General features: G+C 41.2%; 1 protein-coding gene across 3 annotated transcripts; it reads left to right on the plus strand.

Annotated features, from left to right (window-relative positions):
- The first annotated feature begins 14 nt into the window (after window positions 1-14).
- mbtd1 (mbt domain containing 1) lies at window positions 15-21,547 on the plus strand. Of its 3 annotated transcripts, XM_020638945.3 has the most exons (18): window positions 19-189; window positions 653-751; window positions 3,439-3,643; window positions 3,746-3,879; window positions 3,969-4,083; window positions 4,163-4,245; window positions 4,337-4,454; window positions 5,269-5,403; window positions 5,508-5,596; window positions 6,476-6,710; window positions 7,025-7,080; window positions 8,111-8,215; window positions 8,309-8,456; window positions 8,915-8,997; window positions 9,452-9,686; window positions 11,010-11,081; window positions 12,467-12,622; window positions 13,912-21,547. In XM_020638945.3, exons 3-18 carry the CDS (start codon window positions 3,487-3,489, stop codon window positions 14,028-14,030), a joined length of 2,040 nt encoding a protein of 679 aa, XP_020494601.1. In that variant the 5' UTR covers window positions 19-189; window positions 653-751; window positions 3,439-3,486; the 3' UTR covers window positions 14,031-21,547. The 3 variants fall into 3 exon arrangements, with proteins under 3 accessions (XP_020494609.1, XP_020494593.1, XP_020494601.1); XM_020638937.3 differs by lacking the exon at window positions 653-751 and having other exon boundaries at window positions 18-189; XM_020638953.3 differs by lacking the exons at window positions 653-751; window positions 12,467-12,622 and having other exon boundaries at window positions 15-189.
- Window positions 21,548-22,023: the final 476 nt, after the last annotated feature.

Raw genomic sequence — 22,023 nt, forward strand, 5'->3', positions numbered from 1 at the left:
GCATGCGCAGACGCAGCAGAGTAATTTGTTGATATCCTGCTTGGTAGTATTCATTTAGACTTTTGGTATTTTTTTTAAAAGGCACAGTTATCCCCCAGCGTTAGGTTTTTTTTTTTTATTTGCATTTGGCAGCGTCGTTAACGAGACAGTGATATATATGAAGGGCTAATGGAAGACACAAGGGATCTGGTGAGTGTATTTGAGATGTTTTAGGGCCGCGAGTTTTTCCGATTACAGAGGATTTGCTTCGGCTAGCGCTCCTCCTTTGTTGTTATCTATGATGTTCAGCTAGTGGGACAGCCAGCAACAAATATCACACAGCTCTGTCTCTGCAAGAATCAACATTGTATTTACAATTACATCCCCAACATTTCCCCCACATATGTGTAGGTGCACGGTTGCTGAGTAGCTGAAGGAAATAAGAAGCCTTTGTGAATCAAAAACAGGAAAAACTGGTTTCCGCTAGCTAGCATTGCTAACGCTAGCTAGCTTTGCTACCGCTAGCTAGCCTTGGGGGGGGGCTATATCTAATAAGGCCGCCCTTTTATTGACGCGCACGTAAAGGCTTGCTTTTTTCTATTTTGTACATGTATCATTTTTGCACAGTGTTTTTTTTTCCTGAGGTCCAGTTTGTTTTTTGTTTTTCTTGCAGCAGTGTTGCAGACTTAATGTTTGTTAGCGCAGCCAGTTAGCATGTCACCTGTGATGCTCTGAGGAGGAAGTGGACAGAAAATCAGCTTGTATTTGTCAGGTATGTTTACAAATACAAGGAAGTTTAAGTTTGATCAGACTGTGCAAAGTAAATGTTACCAATACGCAAACTAATATGTAAGATAGTAGTGCAGCGGTGATCAGTGTTAAAGATGCTGAAATGAAAATCTGTACCTTATTATGTCATTAGGTGCAGGTGGGTTGATTTACATTAGGTAGATCTGATGGTTTTTACTGTGTTTACCTGAAGGCAGGGTGCATAGGTGAATGTCAGATGAGGAGGATAACAACATTTACAAAAATATGTGTTTGACTTTAAAGAAAAGGGGGTTAAGTATTCTTATTTACATCCACAGGGGGGCGTGTTGTTTGATTCATTTAATTTGACCAGGAAAAAAATCTCATTGACATACAAGCTCTTTTTTTTTTTTTAAGAGTCTCGCCAGAGTCCTTACCAAGACCATTCAGTGTAAAAAAAAAAACATGTTTATGTATGTTTATGCTCAGGTAGAAAGTGTATAAATAGTTCAGGACAGGTAAAAAAAAAAGTTGCACAGTATGTAATAATATTGCACTGTTGATTATTACAGGAGAAGTAGGACAGTGTGAGAGGAGGGATGATGCTGTGTGTGTGTGTGTGTGTGTGTGTGTGTGTGTGTGTGTGTGTGTGTGTGTGTGTGTGTGAGATGAGGGTGGGAGGGTCAGTGCATGTTGAGTTGAGTGTGTGTTTCGATGTTAAAGTTTCACACAGAGAACAAAAGTCCGACAATGATCAAATATCACATCAATCAGCAAATCAGAAGCGTTAAGCAAAGAAACACATGCGCCCACAGGCGTTAAATGATCCGTTACCCTGGTTTAAAATCTTCCAAGCTAAACTAAATGCTCCAGTTTGAGGTGACTGTACAGCTTCAGATGAAGATGATGGAGTGAACAAACGCACTTTGACCACAGATGGATCGAGTTATTACAGCGTTATTTCACAGGGATTGTTCATCAGAGTGACAGCTGTTCTTGTGGTCGGGTTGTTTTGGCGTACAGTGATCTGTACCGCCTCCTGGAGGGGAGCAGTTTGAACAGTTTGTGACCGGTGTGTGAGGGGTCTGCAGTGATGCTACCTGCTGCTGTTTCCTGACCCTGGAGTGGGAGGTCAGCCCCCATGATTTTTTCTGCAGACCTGATTGTCTGTTGCAATCCTTGCAAAAAAAAGTGTCCTTTTTCTGTGAGTGTTATAGAGCTGGAATACCCACATACTATACCTGTTAATACAATGATCGATCTTGATGTTGTACTTCAAGATCAAATCTCATATCTGGATATTGTTTAGCTGAATCGTGATACTTGATATATATCTTGACACAGCTTTGTGTTTTTCAAGCTTTTTTTTTTTTTTAAATTCCACTCAGAGGGAGAGAAAAGAGAAGGAGGAGCAGGGTGAAGAGGGACAGACAGTGAGATGAGAATTAGGGTGACCTGGCAGCTCTACAGAATCAGAATCAGAATTATTAATCCCAGGGGGAAATTTGTTTGCTACAGTTGCTCATAAACACAGAAGACACATTTAACATTATTTTATTATATATATTATTATATTATATCCATAGATCTTAAAAACTGGGTATATCGCCCAGTCCTAACATCTAGTCATGTTAATATCCTCCTCTCATCTCTCATGATCCTATGCACACTGTTTGAGCGTGAGCACAAGTCCTGGGCGATCATTTCTGAAGGGAAAGCAGATCAGTTTGGATTTTTACCCTGGACGCTGTGAGGAGATTTTCACTGAAATCATGCACATATCTGCACAACTGCACAGCTTCTCCAGCTTCAGCATATTTTGTGTTTTTATTATTCTATTATATATTTTATAATTGCTTTTTATATATTTTGTTATCTTCTATTTAAGTTGTTCATTCGGCGCTCTGCTGTGTTATAGCTTCTTACTACTTTAGTCCTTACTAAATGTTGAATAAGCAGAAGAAAATGGATGAATGGAGTCACAACACTATAACTGTTTATTCATTTATTCAGTCAGTCACTGAACAACAATTGTTATTTATGTCTACCTTCTTAAACTCGATTAATTGCACAGCTCTTCTTCAAACTCAGAGAGTTGTTTCATTGACCTTTATCTGCTCAGCTGTCATTCTTTCTGACACACGAGCTGCAAACTCTGCGTTTTGTAAACTATGGACTTCAGGCATGCTCTGCTGGATGACCTAAAATGATCCAAAGCTTTCTTTTCCTGTATTATCTGTTCTGTAAGAATGTTTTCATAATCAAAATATAAGGAAAAAAATATAACATATAGACTTATATTGGTATGTGATGTGATTCAGCCAATGAATAAGTCTGATAGTTACGGTTAACTTGTAGAAGAAGAAGAAAAAAGTGACAACATCTGGCTCTAAAATGTAAATATATTTGTGTTAAATAATCAACCAAATAGCTGCATGATAATAATTACATCCTTTTGACCACTGATGCTACTGCTGGCTGTGACTCAGTTGGTCGTCTCTCAACTGGATGGTCAAGGGTTCGATCCCTGTCTCCTGAGGCAACATGTCCGCTGTGGCCTTGGGCAAGACTCTTAACCCCAAGTTTGTGGGGGTGTTCTGTTTTTCAGATATAAAATATATTTAGGGAAGGTAGTTGTTAGTCCCTGCTTCACAGCCTTTCATTCAGTCCTATTCTGATGTCATGTTTTTGTTGTTGTTGTTTATAAAGGCTGAACGAACCCCACGTTCAGAGCGTAAGCGGAGAGACTCGTTCGGGATGTTTGATGGCTACGACAGCTGCAGCGAGGAGTCCACCAGCAGCTCCAGCTCAGATGACAGTGAAGATGAGGTGGTGCCCTCCATCCCTGCCAGCCTGCCCATCATTAAGAACAATGGTCAGGTCTACACCTACCCTGACGGCAAGGCTGGAATGGGTCAGTACCTGCAAATTATGCCTCCTGCGCTTTTCAAGGATATTACCCCAGTGATGATTTGAGGAGATTATATTTGTCTGTTTTGCCATCTCTTTTTCACAGCCACGTGTGAGATGTGTGGGATGGTCGGAGTACGAGATGCTTTTTATTCAAAAACCAAGCGCTTCTGCAGTGTGTCCTGCTCGAGGAGTTATTCCTCAAATTCCAAAAAAGCTAGCATTCTGGCAAGACTCCAGGTAAGTGCAGTACAAAGCTAATGCAACAAATATTTCATCAATGCAAAAAATATTTTACACATATATCGTCTGCTTTGTTTTTCTTTAAGGGCAAACCACCAACAAAAAAGGCGAAAGTCTTACAGAAACAGCCTCTTGTGGCGAAGTTGGCAGCTTACGCCCAGTACCAGGCGAGTCAACAGAACCAGGCCAAATCGAAAGCTGGTAAGTTGCACAAAAAGCACTAGTAGTGGTTTATATGGTAACAGTACGCCATCTTGACCCTGTTTGTCATCCTTGTCAGTGGTCCCTGCTGAGATCTTTGACTGGGGGCGGTACATCTGTAGCAATAACACCGTTGGCGCTCCAGTCAGCTGCTTCAAACACGTACGTAACAACTGGAGTTGAGCCGGCAGCGAGCACACATGTGTTGCTTCTTTCCCTGAATAACTTCCCGGCTTCCTGTGCTCTGCTTCAGGCCCCGATGGGGACGTGCTGGGGCGGCATAGCGGAAGGAGTGAGGATTGAAGTGCTCAACTCCGACACCAGCCTCTCCACTAAGGTGTACTGGATAGCAGAAATCATTAAGCTAGCAGGTAAGACTACGTCAGGAGATGGTTCATGGGACGATGTTTGAATTCAATATTTATCCTCTTTGTATGCAGATGTTTTGACTTATATTTTAGAGAATTGGGATGCACAGTGGTTAGCGCTGTTGCCTCACAGCGAGGAGGTTCCTGGTTTGAATCCCCGTCTGACAGGAGCCTCTCTGTGTGGCGTTTGCATGTTCTCCCCGTGCATGTGTGGGTTCCCTCTGTGTAGTCCGGCTTCCTCCCACAGTCCAAAGACATGCTCGTTAGGTTAACTGGAGACTCTAAATTGGCCGTAGTGTGGCTGGTTGTCTGTCTCTATAAGTCAGCCCTGTGATTGATGGCGACCAGTCCAGTAACGCCGCCTCTACCTGACAGCTGCGATCACTCCAGCTCCCCTGCGACCCCGAACGGGAAAAGCAGTACAGATAATGGATATTAACAATTGTTAAGGGTAAAAATTGGAGTATCTCATCACACTGTTTGAAAGAAAACCTTGAGTCTCTGATTTTTCTTGGTGTTTAAATATTTTATCTTGAGCAATCACTGAAGAGACTCTGGTTTTTACACGAAAATAAAAAGCAGATGTTTGTACAGTTGTTCTAAAAACTGTATATGTGCAACATGTCTGTTCTCCAAAAGTTGAGCCCGACCATTATCGACATCTTCAGTTTCATGACATCTGAGCAAACATCTAAGATTAGAACAAGTGAGCATGCCGCCTTTGAATGGAGGCTGCTTTGAAGACTTTTGTTTCTTGTCTTTTTTTTAACAGAAAGATGTTAAATGTTTAATGTGAAACTCTGTGATGTTTGTGCAGGGTTTAAGGCTCTCCTGCGGTATGAGGGCTTTGATAACGACACCAGTAAAGACTTCTGGTCTAATCTCTGCATCCCCGAGGTGCACCCGGTGGGATGGTGTGCGTCGAGTGGCAAACCCCTCGTACCTCCCAAAAGTGAGCCTTGTGCATGACTCGTTTTTAAAAAAAAAAATGTTTCTACAACTTCTGTTCTTGGATGTTTTGAACTGTTGAAGTAATTTCTGTATTCTCTCTGACAGGCATACAGCATAAGTACTCAAACTGGAAAGCTTTTCTTGTGAAGCGTCTCACTGGAGCTAAAACACTGCCGCCTGACTTTAATTCCAAGGTGAAACACTCAAATCCCTTTGTAAACCTGATGGTACTGGTTTTGATGGTCAGGGCCGAAATTAAAGCTCTGCTCCATCTGTTAGCGGTTAGCTTCTTGATTTGACAAAAGTGCTCAGTGTTGACTATCAAACTTACTTTTGGACTATGGATTGGATTTGTTTGGACCAGAGAAGGTAGGCGGTTTTAAGGCGCCCCCGCATGGCCGTTTTGGACGCCCCTCGGTTTGCAAGATATGAGAGCAGTTATCAGGTCAAACCAGCAGGTGTTGCAGCGATGGAAGCGGGCAAGAGAACTGATTCAGATAGAAGTGATTGTACCCGACCTAAAAAGCCTCTGCATGTTTCTAATAAGCTCCACGAGCAGAAACGTGCTCAAACTAGGATCAATATTGGAGATGCTTTTGAAAAATGGAGAGAGGTTAGAACACAGAAAGGTTTACAGACCGATGCAGAGCTGGCTAAACACTGAAGCTTCAGAGTCCACCACATGGCAATTTGCGTGAGCATCGACTCTAGAGAGGAGGGGACGGGAGGAGACAGCTCTCTACAATGTTTTGAATTTAGACTGCAGTACCCATTTTGAACACTAGGTGTCAGAGGTACATATTGCACCTTTAAAGGGTCTGATGCTTTTTTGAAACCAGAAACTACTGATTGCTGCGTACGACGTCACCAAACTTTCTTTTCAAAAAGAAAACATTTTTTGCTTCAGTTGGTGTTCTACTGCTGTGTCTCTCACTGGCGAGTTATAGTTTGACTTTGTTGCCTTTACTGGTTGCTCACTATGGCTGTGTTGTTGTTGTGTTAAACACAAATACACAAATAAACTGACAGCTGCATGTGCTTTCGTTTATCTGGTGTGTTATTGTCCACCACAGGTACATGAAAACATGCAGTTTCCCTTTAAGAAGCTGATGCGCGTGGAGGTGGTGGATAAGAACTACCTGTGCCGGACACGGGTGGCGCTGGTGGAGCAGGTAATCGGAGGTCGCCTCAGGCTTGTATACGAGGAGAGCCAGGACCAATCGGATGACTTCTGGTGCCACATGTTCAGCCCCCTCATCCACAACATTGGCTGGTCGAGAAGCATCGGACATCGCTTCAAACGATCCGGTGAGTGAATACAGCGAGTTGGAGAGGTTTAAGCAATGAAGGTGGTAAATTCTTATTTATTTATTTTTTAGCTTCAGTGACATATGTACAGTTTGTCCCTTTTGCTATTTGTGGGATTGTATGTAACAGGTATGAGCCATGTTGAATAACAAGGAAATATTTAAAAGTTGGCCTCTTAAAGGATGTTTTTTTTTTGCCACTGTAATTTTGCTAAATGCTGCTATACAAATAAAGATTGATTGATTGCTGAAACATCATGTATACTTTTTGCTATGCTTTTACTAATTTTGGTCTGCTATTTCATTTTATTTTAGATGTAACCAAGAAGATTGAGGGTCAGGCTGATGCTCCTGCACAGGTCTTCCAAAAGGTAACGCAAAACACACATTTTCTACGCCCGCCTCACTAAACAAAGAATCCTGATGTGCATGTGTGGATCGCAAAGTTATCCTTCTTAGACTGAGGTCAATGTGGTTTTTTAATGCTCCCTTTAGAGGTATGCTCAGACCCATAACAGGTAATATTTCAGGTGGTGCAAAGTTTATTACAGAGTCAACATAAAAAAGAGAATTTGCATCATTATGGATTTTGTGCATTTCTTTTTTTTAACTTACAAAAATGATCTTAAATTGAACATGCTCTTTTAAGGCCTTGAACACGCTAAAATTTAAGATTTTTAAAATCTTCAATGATTTTGAAAATGTGGGAGACCCCACACACGATGACAAATCATGCCAGATTTAACAGTTCAGTTCTTATAGCGTGTGGAGATCAACATGATGACCGACTCGGCACACCACACCCTAACCAATTAATTAACCAACAACTAGAGTCCATCCGATAATCGGGCCTTTGCTAACTCTGGTCGGAAGTGGGGAAGTAGTCCCAAAATCGGCCCGATTGTAGTGTGAACCCCGCTTAATGCACAGCAAAATATTGGCTTCTGTTTTAATAGTTAACACAGCAGCCGGCTTCCCTCATGTCAAAGTTCAAAACAATCCCTAACCCATGTCGTGACCATGAAGGTGTTCTGATTTAAAGGGGACATATTATGAAAAATCCACTTCTACAGTGTTTTTGAAAACTGTTACGCATGTCCGCCTTTTTTTATTCTCGCTAGTGAAGGTGAGTGATGTCTACCAGGAAAACTCGGGGTGCTCATTGCATTTAAAGAAACACACACACCAAAACGGAGCGTTCTGAGAGTGCTGGTTCATACAGGGTCACAAACCTCCTCTGGTGCTTGATTCATGTTTTATTTTGACCAGGGCACAGCACACATGTTTCATTTAGACCACAGGGGGACTGTTTGAAAAGGTGGAGAAGCGGGATAATATGTCCTCTTTAATGCCACATTTAAATAGTCTTCAGCTCTTTGTCCACCTGTCTGTGTTGATCAGGTGAAAGATGTGGACCAGAGCGGGGATTGGTTCAAAGATGGGATGAAGCTAGAAGCCATCGACCCCCTCAACCTCTCAGCTATATGTGTAGCCACTGTAAGAAAGGTGAGTGCGTCTTTGATGTCACTTTATTTATCATGCAGATTTAATCTCACGTTAAAAAAAAAAACGTATGGATGAATACTGTTGTCTCTGCAGGTGTTGGCAGACGGGTACCTCATGATCGGGATCGACGGGTCGGAGGCGGTGGATGGATCAGACTGGTTCTGCTACCACAGCACCTCCCCCTCCATCTTCCCTGTCGGCTTCTGTGAAATCAACAACATTGAACTCACGCCCCCTAGAGGTAATGCACGCTCATATCTGTCTTACTTTTAGTCCTTGAGAAAAGCGAATGGGCCTCGGCTTCCTTAGAGAAAAGCACATGCTTGAATAAAACAAACTAAACAGAATAAGGAACGAAACTCCTGAAGTTTTCGGAGTGAGCTGCATGTGTGAACTCAGCCAGCTGAAATTCTTTTCACACTTCTCCTGCCAATTTTGTTTTTAATATAAAGCATATTTTTTAAACTCTTTTATAATATTTTTGTATTTTACTAACATTAAAAAATGTTTTGTGCTTGTAAGTTGAAAAGAATTGGTCCAGGCAAAAGTTTGTCTAACCTGTGGTAGCCCAGAAACTGTTGCTGTTGGGGTCATTGGACTAATCAGAGAGCCCTCAAAGGGTCTCTTGAATGAGTCTGAAAGGTGCCATTTAAATGCAGCTTTGATTGGTTAATGAATGTTGTGCTCTCCGTTCCTCAGGGTACACTAAACTGCCATTTAAATGGTTCGACTACCTCAGAGAGATGGGATCAATCGCTGCTCCTGTCAAGCTCTTCAACAAGGTGGGATTCATCGACTCTCCCTGATGATTTGTTTTAAGAAACCAGAGTGTTTTAGGTTATCAATGACCACTAAATGGTTTCACACCTCCACATCTTACAAGTCACAGATGGGTTTGCATCATGCATATAAAATATGACACCGCCACTCACATTGTATTGTTGTGATTTAGTCTTTTATCTGCTCCTTCTTGACCTTTCTTAAGTCCCACTATTGTGGAGTTTAAAGCTACAGGAAAATAAAGTTGTGCACCTTTTAGTGACACCAATGCTCTTATTTTTGTTATTTTGGCAGCATCTCTTTATCATATTGCCTACTGTTTCTTTCCCTCTGTCTGATTCATTTGGTTTAAAAACTGATTAATGTCTCCCATTCTAGATATCATTTCTCTTTGTCTTGCTTGTTAATGAGTAACATTATTTTTTCTTCCTCTTCGCTGCCCTGCATCTTTTGTAGGAGGTTCCCAATCACGGTTTCCGGCAGGGTATGAAGCTGGAGGCCGTGGATCTGATGGAGCCGCGGCTGGTGTGTGTTGCCACGGTGACAAGGATTGTGCACCGGTTACTGAGGATCCATTTTGACGGCTGGGAGGACGAGTACGACCAGTGGGTGGACTGCGAGTCACCTGACCTGTACCCAGTGGGCTGGTGTCAGCTGACGGGCTACCAGCTCCAACCGCCCGCCTCACAGAGTGAGTGAGGACACACCTACACTCAAAAAATAACAGATTAGAGCTGACATAAGGCTAGATAGCAGAATCTGTTCTTTTCTTTGAGTCTTGTGTTCGAGTGAAGCGCTAATCAAAGGGATCAGTTTTACCTAAGGACTTCTCCTTAGCAGAGTGTGTGGGGGGGATTTCCAGACAGAAAAATTAAGTTTTCTTTGATTTTTGCTTTCAGATTATTTTTTTAAACTGGTAAAAATAATTGTCATAATTATATAATAATTATATTATATTTTGGAGTTTTGTCGACATGTCTTAGCCGTGACATTTACGCCCCTCCCTCCCTTCCTACCTTCTTCCCTAACTCCCTTCCTTCCTTTCATTCTGCCTTCCTACCTGTTGAGGAAATTTGTAAGACTTGACTTCACACAAGAATGATTCAGGAGACTCAGATGGCTTAAGTTGAAGAAAGTTTATAAGATGAATACTCATGAGGAGAATGACTTATCGGCACACATATGAACTTGCGTCTTGCCAAACCAAATCTGTCAGACCTTCACCAGACATTTCAGATATGAGTGAACACTCTGTCAGCTCTGCCTGACGTCAGGAGCAGTGAATAAACAAAATGATGTCTGTACATCCAAATCTAAATAAGTACAAAAATTCCACCACACTACCTATTTTCTTTCTTTCTTAACTTTTTAAGAGTTGACGTCGTGTAAACGTTCACAAACCTTCTGAATATAATTAAACAGAGTTTATTAAACAGAGTGTTAAAAATAATCAGAGCAAGTACTAAATAAATAAATACACAACTTAACTTTGAGCAGGTTTGAGATCAGTTAGCAGATGGACAATTCATATACATCTCTTCCTTCTTTCCTTTCTCCCTTCCTTCCTTTTTTTTTTTTTAAACTTTCTTCCTTACTTTATTTCCTTCTTTCCTTCACAATTAAAAATGAAGAGAATAGCTGAGAATAGCTGAAATAGCTGAAAAAGCTCAGTCTCCTCTGGTCCTCAGCCTAGCGTTTGGAGCCGTTAAAATCAACTGGCCGGCAGATAGTGATCTTGACGGGCTGCAAAGTTCTGAGAAATATTGTGCTGAGCCATGTAGCGATTTAAAAACAGATAAACATCAACAACCAAAGTGTGATCACTGTGGACGGAGAGGATCCAGTGCTCTTAGTCAGGCCTTATCAGAGTTCATTCTGATCCTACATATCTGATTCAGTGCAGCAGTATAGTAATATATCCATCTTCTATGTGTGTGATAACAGTTTGTTCTCTTGGTTTGTTCCTGGTTTTGTCCCCTAACGTCTCCACTTCTTGTCTTCTGGCTTCGTTCAGGTAACAGAGAAATGCCTCAGTCTGTACCCAAGCAGAAGAAAAAGGCTCAGCAGTACAAAGGCCAAAAGAAAAGTGAGTGATCCTTTAACGGTGACTTATTATTGTTCTCCATTCCTCTCTTCACTGTCCTTTCTTTTCTTTTTTTTCCTGCTCCTCTCACTGTCAATGGTTTCACTGGTTGTGGAGGCTCTGCTGCTCTCTCATCTGTTTAGTGTCAGCGGGGAGTTTTCAGCTGACCTCTCAGGGGTGTCTTTTCCTCTCTCTTTTTTTTGTGGGCACTTGTTAAAACGAAGCCTTTGAAATGCAGTTTGTGAAATGTAGTTTCAGTGTTTGAGATACTCGAGGGTCTGGTGTGCGTCCTTTCTCCGATCACAAACATGGATGCTGAGGCTAAATGGATACATTTTACCAAAAGAAAACAGCTCATATGGAAGTCTGAAGCTGCCAATATTAAAGAATCTAAATGAAAAAATGTATCATGATTTGCTTTTACATTATGCTTGACGAGTACTGGAGCCTGATTGATCGGCCAAGGTCAATATTTTAAGGGGACAAATTCAAAGATTCCCGATATGGTCGCAGAAAGAGTAAACTTTTTGAACTAAGATGAAATCAAGCCTCGTCAACATGCAGACCTGTGTGACCTGCAGTGTAAAAGTGCTTTGAGTAGTCAGAAGACCAGAAAATAACTATACAAGCTCAAGTCCTTTACCATGGCATTCATACATCTTGCCCAGGGACACATGGGACGTGTGGCTGCAGGAGTGGGGGATCGAACCCCCGACCTTTTCGGTTGAGAGATGAACGGCTCTACCACTGAGCCAAATCCACCCAAATTCTTTATATCAAAAAAGGATGTTATCAGGCACCAGTAGCCTAGCGGTTAGTGCATGCTCTCCATGTACATTGTCTACAGGCCTCCAAGTGGGCATGGGGACATGCTGTGGGCCTCTCTCTCTCTCTCTCTCTCTCTCTCTCTCTCTCTCTCTCTCTCTCTCTCTCTCTCTCTCTCTCTCTCTCTCTCTCTCTCCTATTTCTGAAATGAAGGCTTTAAAAGCCCAAAAATAAACCTAAAAAAAAGCTCGTTACCATTATCTCTCTGGTTCTTCCATGTCTGTCATGTAAAGATGGCTATCCAAAAGAGACTTTAAATGATATTAAACCACTTTAATATCGGCAGTCATACACTTCTTTACATGTGTTTATGCTGCTCACGGCGTGATCTTGGTGGTGAACAGTGCAGCTGCTCACGTGGGTCTGGTGGTCTGCTGACGGCGTGCCGGGAGCTTTTTCAGAGGGTCATTTTCACCTTAAGTTCTCGCCGTTTTTTTTTTTTTTTTAACTTTCCTTCCGAACACAAACTGCAAACATCCAGAACACTTTTCCAGCTGAATTGAATTGAACCCATGTGTGTAAAACGCCCCTGGTAGCTTACCCGAGTCTGGCTTGGTGTTTAGAAAGGAAGATTCCGGTTGGTCGACGTCCCTTCAGTCAGGCAGGCAGGAGGAGGAGCAGCTTCTCAGGGGACGAAGAGCAGAGTCCGCCCCCTTACCCTGCCCAGGGGCCCACTCGGCCCCGACCCCGAACCCACCTCCACCAAACCCACAAATCAGGTAACATCTCACTAACGATTGAACCAGCACAGCGCAGAGTCTCCTCGGACTCGCAGGAGGGGGTCCTCTGAGTCCGGCTCTCAGGGCCTCACTGTGGACGCTGCTGATGCTGCTGCATGTTCTTCTGTGTTCATATCTGTGTTCCTCACGTCAGCAAACGTCTGGTCATTCAACGCTGCAGGAATCTGCACTTCTTGCGTTTCTTCTTCTCGCAGCATGTTTATTATATTTTATTGAAGCAGTTTTCTTGATGCTTTAAACTCTTGTAAAGTTCATATTGAAGGGAAATCCCAGTCATCTTAAACCAGGACTATATATTTGTTTAACCTTTTTCAAATCGAAAGGTACAAAAAGTTTAGAATAGCTGCAACAAAATTCCTGCAGGAAAAATTCAACTTTAAAAAAAACAAAACTTTAAAAGTTCTTGTTTAGTTTCTGACAGATTGTTATTCTCACGGTGGCTTTGTGTAAGGACTAAGATGGCAGGTCGGACTAGCGCTGTGTGTGCTGCTGTGTGCCTACATGCAGGGCCTCTCCCACTTCCGCAGCGCTGTTTCCCTATGTGATACCACACATTAGGGACACCAGTATCACGCTGAAGTGGATGCAATGTGAAACTACAAAGACAGTGATGTCAGAACTTTGATTCGACGTTATTGTATTATTTAAAGGGCTATGGTCTGTAAAAACAAAAACCAGAAGGATCCCTACAGAGGTCTACTTTCTATACTAGTCACAGTTTGGACATAGCCTTCCTCAGCATGTCCCTGCGTGCGTATCTCTGTACACGCAGACAGACACAGGAGGAGAGGGCAGACCGTCTTATTAATCGATCATCGAGTAATCGATGGTTGATCTCTTGGATGGATAAAATAATAAGAGAAGCCAGCACTTAAACAGCATATTTCCTTAATGTCTGATGTAGTAAGGTAATTTGGTCATGTAGTTCAGTAGATATCTTACAGATTGGACCTGTACATTGAGAGCATTTGCCTGCAGGGATTAGCGTTGCTATTTCAGCCTGTTCAGCCATTCCCAAACTTTTTGTACCTGTGTCAAGAACGGCTTAGGTGTAAAAAGAACAAATGACCCTCCATCACCTGGACAAAGCCTCCTGCTTCATATTACGTGCAGGTGCATGAACACAACTGGCTCATCTGTGCTGCTGCTCTCTCTCTCTCTCTCTCTCTCTCTCTCTCTCTCTCTCTCTCTCTCTCTCTCTCTCTCTCTCTCTCTCTCTCTCTCTCTCTCTCTCTCTCTCTCTCTTGTGTCACTGTCCCGCTCTGTAGAGTCTCTTCTACGGATGAAAGAGGAGGCGGCCGAGGTGGACGAATTCACCTTCTCACAGGGCACCTCGGACCAGGAGAGCAACGGCTCAGGCAGCTACTACATCAAACAGGAGCCCTGAGGACACACCAACCAGGACGGAGCAGGGCGACCTGGGACAGGACACACCCCCCCCCCCCCCAGCCAGGATCAGGAACGCGGAGAGTTAAACAAGCCTCGAATCACACTCAGACCAACAACGCGGACGGGCCTTCTGTGGAGTCAAGAGAGCCCCACGCTGCAGAAAAGGGGGGAGTTTTTATGATTCTGAAACATCGTGAAGGCGTATCCCCCAGTTTTCCAACCTTGTAGCTGTTTGTGCACATGATCACTCACAACATGTGTCTGATGGAGGGGTTGGGATGCACCCAGGGTCGGGCCTGGGTCTCACACCGTTTGGGCGATTTCATCCTCGGGTGATGCATCGTGATTCTTCTCCTCTCCGGTCTGAAATCCGATAATTTTTGATTGGATTAAAAAACACAACCTTTTTTCTACAAAAATGGGGGTCCTGCTATCTGGGCCACACACAGAGACCTGTAGAAACTGTGAGAACCATTTATTGAGCCAGGTCTTTCCATGTCTTTCTTTTTTCTTCTTCTTGTTTTTGTTTGTCTTCAGGTCAGAGAGTCAGCCACTGAACGGCCTGAGGAGCGCGGAGAGGCTGGCAGGAAGAGGAACAGCTCTGTACATTTTGATTATTTTCTTCTGAACATTTTTGCCAGCTGGACTTTTACTTTGTTTATAGTACTTGAAATATCCCCCCACCCCCTTGATTTCATTTTTATTTTTTATTAATGTACTTATTTTGCATTTACATATTTGGTGGCTGCGTGGGAAAGTTAATGTGCGTTGTTTCATAAAAGTGATTATATTGATATAGTATGTGAAGGCTTATTCATAAAGAATGACAGAGTATAGATATTAATGATTTAAAGCGACAGACGAGTTCAACGCTGCTCAGCAGGAACCGTCTTCATGTTTCTCTCTGTTTGTTTGTTTCTCACACTTTGAAGACGTCCTCGGCGGCGTTCATTTCTGCTCCAAACATTACACAACCAAAGTCTGATTCAAGGCGAATGTTCAGAACTTTTTAGAAATGCTTTCAGGTGATTTAGAGAGAGAGAGGGAGGGGGGGGAGAGAGAGAGAGAGAGACAGAAAGGCGCTGCCTTACAGCAATTTTTGCAAGGTTCAATTACATGTAACATATTTTAAAGAATGCAAATTGATGTAAAAGTCACAGAGGCCCTAAGAGGACAAAAAAAACAAAACAACTGGCACTCACCAGAAACTATCCTGTGGGCAGGAAAGAAGTTTCATGTGCTCACAAAAGTTGCACGGGTGCACGAGAACTTGCTCACGGCATATTTTCTCGTGCATGCAATAATTTCTCATGCTCACGAGATACTTTCTGGTGCACCTCTCTTACTTGTTTCTTTGGTTTTTTTTGTCCCCTCAGGGGCTCCGTAGGTAGTGTCTCTGTGCCAAAAGTGGAGCCCATAAAAAAAAGTTTTTCATAACATCTGGATCTGATCAGATTTCCACAAAGGTCACGTCTACGTAAATGAATGTTTGGGTCAATATTCTCTTCACGTTTGGTCTGAACAAAGCATAGAGCCTAAAAGATTCCACTTTAAAGCTGCTTCTGCTTCCTGTAGGAGCGTCAGTTGTTTTTGTTGAACGTAGCTGGTAGGTGACATTTTTTGAAATCTGTTTCCTCTCCATGTGGAGCTAAGTTTCACTTCTCAGTAATTATTTTGAACATTTTGTCGCAGCTTTAACCGTGACCATGCCTCCTGAGGATATTTGGTCGAACTCGTCCTTATGTAACGATCTTATTTAACAACAGAAACATTTACTTAAACATTCCTTCTTATTAGCACTGTTTGTATTGTATTTACAGGATTATCTGTGTCGTTCAGTTTTTGTTTACGTCCACCTCCAAAACTGTGACTCTATTCCCTGCCACACTTTTATATTATTTACTGGAGGAAAAGCTGGGTGAAGAGAGCACATGTTTATTTGAATGATGCATCAGTGTTGGATGGCTCCGTGTGGACCTGTCACAGTAATCCTCAGTCCCACAGTAGCACTTAAAGCTCGAGTCAGTGAACATCCAGAGGAAAGCTTTCTTCATGTTTGAACTAAAAGTCTTGGAGGTTTAAGATAAACTTTAGAATAAAAACATGGGGCTCTGTGTGCTGTAATGTCGAGCAGAAATTATGTCGCTGTGGAGATGAAATTATTTTTATCCATTTCAAAGTTTGAAAGATGAGAAACAAACTGAAAGTGTGACTGAAAATGAGCAGCGGAATATAAAAGAGACCGCACCTTACTGACACACGTTTACTCCCACTGTCTCGCCGTTCAACACGGAGTAGAAGCAGAAACGTTTGGACGTAGGAAGGTAACGTGAGCAGCAGCGTTGACCTCGTGTGGTTCAGATGTTGTGAGCGCTGCTGGATGCTTGACTCGCATCAAGTGTCACTCCAGCAGCGGTTCATTGGTTGGTGTTGTGCTCTGGACCGCTGGTTGATGAAGACAGAAGTTCAAACCGTCGAGTTATACGGAGTGTGGAGTGTGCCGCCGCGATAACCAGACTCAATCTTTGTGCAACTGGAGTTAATTATTACTTTTCAGAATGATCTTATATATATTTGTTTTCATGTTTTATTTGGGTAATGCATCAGGAAAACTTAGATTTAATTGTTTTACATTTTCAGAAAGTCAAGAAACTTTTGAAGTCGTAAAAAAAGAAAATAAAGGCCCGCCTCGTACTGGCGCCTGTCCCAAAGTCATTTTATAGACTGATGTAAAAAAAAGAGCCTGGGCTGTTTTTTGAAGTTTAACCGCATCTTGAAATAAATTAAACCTTATTCTAAACATTTCTTAAGCATTCTCAAATTTCAGACAGAACTTAAAACTTTGTTCACAACATTTCCAAAATTGAATTGAAGTGTTTTTGTAAAATCTAAACTTGGAGTTAAAAAAATTTTTCCTCCTTTGATTTAAACTTTATTGTTAGTCTATTCTTAACATCTAAAAAAAAAAAAAAAGGAGACTTTTCTGGAAATGTAGGACAAGTCATTCTTTTTTCAGATGCCTGATCCTTAGTGTAAACATAACGATCAAAATGTTGTAAAAATCTGAGAAATACGATTCTCAGTTTGTAGATTAAATCATTTTTATATTGTTTTTTTGATGCATTACTAAAATGAACACATTGAATAATTGCTTCTTAAAAATGACACATTTTAATCCAGTTGCACATATTAAGTGTGGCCCTCTCGAGCTTCCGTACAATCAGCGCGTGTGGTCACCAACTTTGGTGTTGTTTAAAGGTCAGACGTCTGAATTTGTGTTTTATTGAAAGAAAAAGAAAAAAAAAGCTTTGGTGAAACGGTCTCCTCATCAAACAACTTCGTTGTCAAGAAAAAAAAAAAGAAGAATTTATTGAATATTGTATTCGGGTCATATGCAAAGTGTTTTTTTTTCCCCTCTTATCGTTCTCATGTTGGAGCCATATGTATGCAAGCTAGTCGACGATTCACCTGAGCCACAGAATAACACGGGAACAATGCACTGCTTTTCACAGAGTCTCTCCCAGGACAGCATTTTAAACCAGACCACAGGATCTAAAGAAAGTGGCATAAATACACAGATTCTATACTTCTATAAATATATATATTCCTCATGACTCTGATGGACGAACACATGGTGAGTCGTCAGTAAGTCAGACGAGACTCCTCTCATTCTCTTTACAGATAGATTGGTTGCAGCTGTTTATCTACTACCTCCTGATGCTAGCCACGCTCAGCTAAAACACAAGTGTGACGTAATAGACTATGGCAGTGTGTTAGCATATGCAAATGAAAATGATTTAAAAAAAAGACTAGACACCAAACACCCAACAGCACACGAGGTAGTCTTCTAATTTGAGTGATGCAATAATAATATAGAGCCCATATTATTTTGCTATGTTAAATACGAAACTTATAGCACCCTCAAATGTCATGATCACTACATTAATATAATTAACATATGAGATAATTTAACAAAATGCTATTGTATAACTGTGATTGTGTTTGTGAGTAAGGGTTCATATACAGAAGTGCAGAGCGCATTCAAAACTTCTCAGTGCCGGTATAAAAAAAATAAAAAGATCCATCATTTCTCTTTCTGCCAGTAAGGTTCATGATTCAATTCTCAGGAAGTTTGTGTTTTCTTTTCTTCTTCTTTATTTTTGGATGTAAAACTTTGTGACTACAAATCTGAATCAGCTGGGTTTGAAATGCTCGAAGGTGAAGTCTTCATTTGTGTGCATCGTCCGTATGGAAGCAAACAAGGGCCTCAGTTACGAGAGTCAGTAACTGAAAACTATTATTTCAAATCATAAATAAATATTTGACGCTAAAATACTGACTTATAAGTATGATCACATTTTCAGGGAGGAAGAGTGTGGAACATTTTATACATAAATATATCAGAAATCAAGTCTATCCTGTGTAAATGTGTCTCTGAGTCATGACTGTCTATAGTGAGTGAGAAGCTCGAGTCCCGCTGGCTGTGTTGTTGTCAGAGCTGTGTTTACATGGAAATGAAGTGGACGTAATCCTCGTCCTTAAAAGCCTATCTGGTTAGTTCAGTTTAAATCTTGCACACTCATTGTCATCTCTAACAACACATACACAGTTAAACTTCTGTTAAATTTTCCCACACTCAAACACCATCTGGTTTTGGAAAAAGACTTAAGTCATTTATTTCCAGGATTATTTCATTATTTTAAGGATTAGAGCCCAATCAAAAAAATCTCAACATCAAATCTTTTAAAATAAAAAACCTACATAAGGACATCAGGGTAACCTCGTTAATTCAATTTGAAACGTTATTTTCTAGTTTTCTTAAAGAAAAAAGTTCAAGATGAGGTTTTCGTTGTGATGACATTTATTATTAAGTCTTCGAGTGCGTTTCAGACTCTCACCACAAGGGCACTTCTTTGCTTCCATATTATCCAGTTCTTATCTGACTTTCCCCTTTCATGATTTGTTGTCGCTTTTTCAAATCTGTCTTAATGTTAAATTCTATATTTGAATGATGTCTAAAAAAACATGTTTGTTTTTTTGTGGTGTTTGAATTTAGCTTTTGCCAACTTTCTGTGTTCCTCTTGTTTCCTAACGGGGTGTTGAGATAGTTTCCGACCTGTTTTTGTCATTTTATTCGTCTCCTGATCAGATTTGATAAAAGCTCCGCAGAAAGCTTCGAAGACCAAACGAGCAATAAAAGTGTCACAATCATTAGAAACAGATCGGGTGTCAGGTTAGGGATCTGTCGTGGGACTTTTGGTTCCTCTGATGTTGAAAGGCAGAAAAGAAGCATTAAAAGATTTTCATGACCAAACTGCATTAATAACTTAGTACAAACAAAAAGACTGTTTTATGGACTAACTGCTGCTAACCCTCCTCGAGATAAACCATAAAAAAAGAATCAAATGCACAATCAACACTGTTTTGGATCTTGTGTTTCTCACTTTTCCTTGTAGATATTTAACTTTCTTGTTTCACCTTGATCCCCAAATCATCAAAAAGTGGAACAAGTTTCACTCCATCCACGGGTAGCTGAGTATTTAAAGAGTTTGGGCGTCAGTCTCTGCAGATTGATCGATTTGGGATCGGGTGCACTGATCAACAGATTGCATGTAGAACAGAACGCGTTGTGCTGATGTCGTGCCGAGCTTGTGGTTTGTTATTTTTGTTGTAAACGTCATTGTTCTCCAGCCTGTCTTTTGTTTTTCCTCCTCCACTGTGATCGGGGAATGTATGGAAGCCCACGTCTGCCATGAAGTGTTGAAGTATTTGTAATCAGTCTTGGTCTAAAGACCTGTTTCAAGACCACTTTTTAAAAGTCTCGGTCTTGTCTCGGAAATCGAAAGCATTTGATTGGTCTTGTGTCGGTCTCAGACTTGGCGGACTCCAGATTCTAAATCTGACAGGTCAAAACCACCAGTCATTAGAATGTCAACAACCCTTTCTAAAAGAACAATTAACTCTGGTTCATTGAGAATTCGATTTTTCCCCCGTTTACAGCCGCAACCTTCCCGGTGTTACGGTCTAAGTGAGTGACACGCCCGCTTTACACATGGTCTTGGACTTGTCTCGGTCTGGCCCTGCCTTGGTCTTGACTCGGTCTCAATCCCTAAATGTCTATGACTTGTCTCGATCTCGAAGCATTCTGGTCTTGGGTCTGTCTTGGTCTCAGTTAGTTTGGTCTTGACTACAACGCTACCGCCATGACAGAAAAAAAAACATTAAAATGCATGATAAATCATAATACTCACGCTTAATCCAGACCATAAAGTGCTTTATCAAAATATGTGGCTCAAGTCAGAATTCTGACGCGATGAGTCCTCATATTGACTTCTGTCTCATAAACTCGCTGTTCTTTTTTTTATCATGTTTTTAAAACATTTGGCGGTAAAGGATTGTATTCACATAGTGGCCATTTTTCTCCAAACATCACTCTCAGCGCTACGACATTAAAACATAATTTGAGCTCCTCGTTCTGTGTTGAAAGGTTGTGAGTCTTATAAATGTAGAGAATCTGACCTTTTTATATAATTTAACCTCTTTCAGCAACTGATTAGCAACAGGAAAATAGGAATAGTGAACATTTGAAGGAGCATACAGCGATATTTCGAGCAAAAATAACAACATAGTTTTAATGCATCAGATTAGCATAAACATAGTTCCTAGCTAACACTACCATTTTCTAGAAAGTTGCTAAATGCGAGCATAAGCGTATAGAAATGTGATGTCAAACCCTTTAGCCAAAGGCGATTAGGGAGATTTGACCAGTTGTTAGATGACCTACGCTAACACAATTAGCATCCTGGAGCAGTACGGCATTGAAACACCGTTTGAGCGTCTCACCCTGAGCGCGTATTTAAAGTTAAAATGTCTGCCGCGTGAGCATGTTGGTGAGCGGGCTTCCATAGAGGGTACCTGTTTGAGGTTACACCTGGTCAGGGTTTTTTCCTGCTCGCGGTGATGAGGAGCAGGCTGGAGTCTTGTTTCTTTTCTTTTTTGTGTTCTTGGATACTAACACGGGTCTTTTGTATGTGATATCCCCCTCATTATATTAAACCAATATATCGTGGTGCTATATATATTTGATAAAAATGATGACTAAATGTATCGGGTTTGCTATCGTCTGAAAATAATTGTGAGTGGAAAGGGTTGTTGTGAAAAAATTTATTTTGGATACAAATGAAAAAAAAAATCTATGTTAATAGTTATAAATCTATTGATATTAACACTGACCCCCTGAGGTACATTATTAGATTGCAGTTTAAAGTTTGTACATCTTTTTGATAGTGTATACCAGTTTCCTTTCATATGGTAAATTTGTGCTGTGATCAAGCTTTGATAGACTTTGTAAATAAAGCCAAATGTTTGGATTATTATATCGGTTGTAATGAACGGCTTCTTTGTTTACAAGCATTGCAAACTGTTTCCGCATGGCTGTGAAAGTTTATCTGGTGATTTTTTTGTAAGATCTGACTTTTACACTGAATAAAAAGGCTTATGACTTCAAACACTGGAGATCCGTTGAGTTCTTGTTTGAACACAGGCAGACATCCTCTTATCCTGGCAGCAGTAATGAAAACTCCCTGTTACGCCCTGAAGAAGAGCGTCTGCTCTTGTGGCAATTATGAGTACACTTTGAGGTGCAGTAATCAAACTATACGAGACTAAGTCCATTTACCATTCATAGAAATATATTCATATAATACACACACAGGCCACTTTATTAGGTACAGCTGTTCAGCCGCTTGTTATTGCAAATATCTAATCAGCCTATCATATGGCAGCAACTCAATGAATAAAGCCAAGTAGACAATCTGCTGAAGTTCAAACCGAGCACCAGAATGAGGAAAAAAGTTGATTTAAGTGACTTTGAATGTGGCATGGTTGTTGGTGCCAGACGGGCTGCTCTGAGTATTTCAGCAACGGCTAATCTACTGGGATTTCCACACACAACCATCTCAAGGGTTTACAGAGCATGGTCGGAAAAAGAG

Source organism: Labrus bergylta, chromosome 21, assembly GCF_963930695.1.
Source record: "Labrus bergylta chromosome 21, fLabBer1.1, whole genome shotgun sequence".
Taxonomy (NCBI): domain Eukaryota; kingdom Metazoa; phylum Chordata; class Actinopteri; order Labriformes; family Labridae; genus Labrus; species Labrus bergylta.

Bases quoted from the DNA above. Each gene is read 5' to 3' on its own strand.
- mbtd1 (XM_020638937.3), top strand. From the start codon at position 169: ATGGAAGACACAAGGGATCTG. The intron at 3,880-3,968 runs GTAAGTGCAGTA...TTTTTCTTTAAG, and splicing joins GCATTCTGGCAAGACTCCAG to GGCAAACCACCAACAAAAAA. The intron at 8,216-8,308 runs GTGAGTGCGTCT...TTGTCTCTGCAG, and splicing joins GTGTAGCCACTGTAAGAAAG to GTGTTGGCAGACGGGTACCT.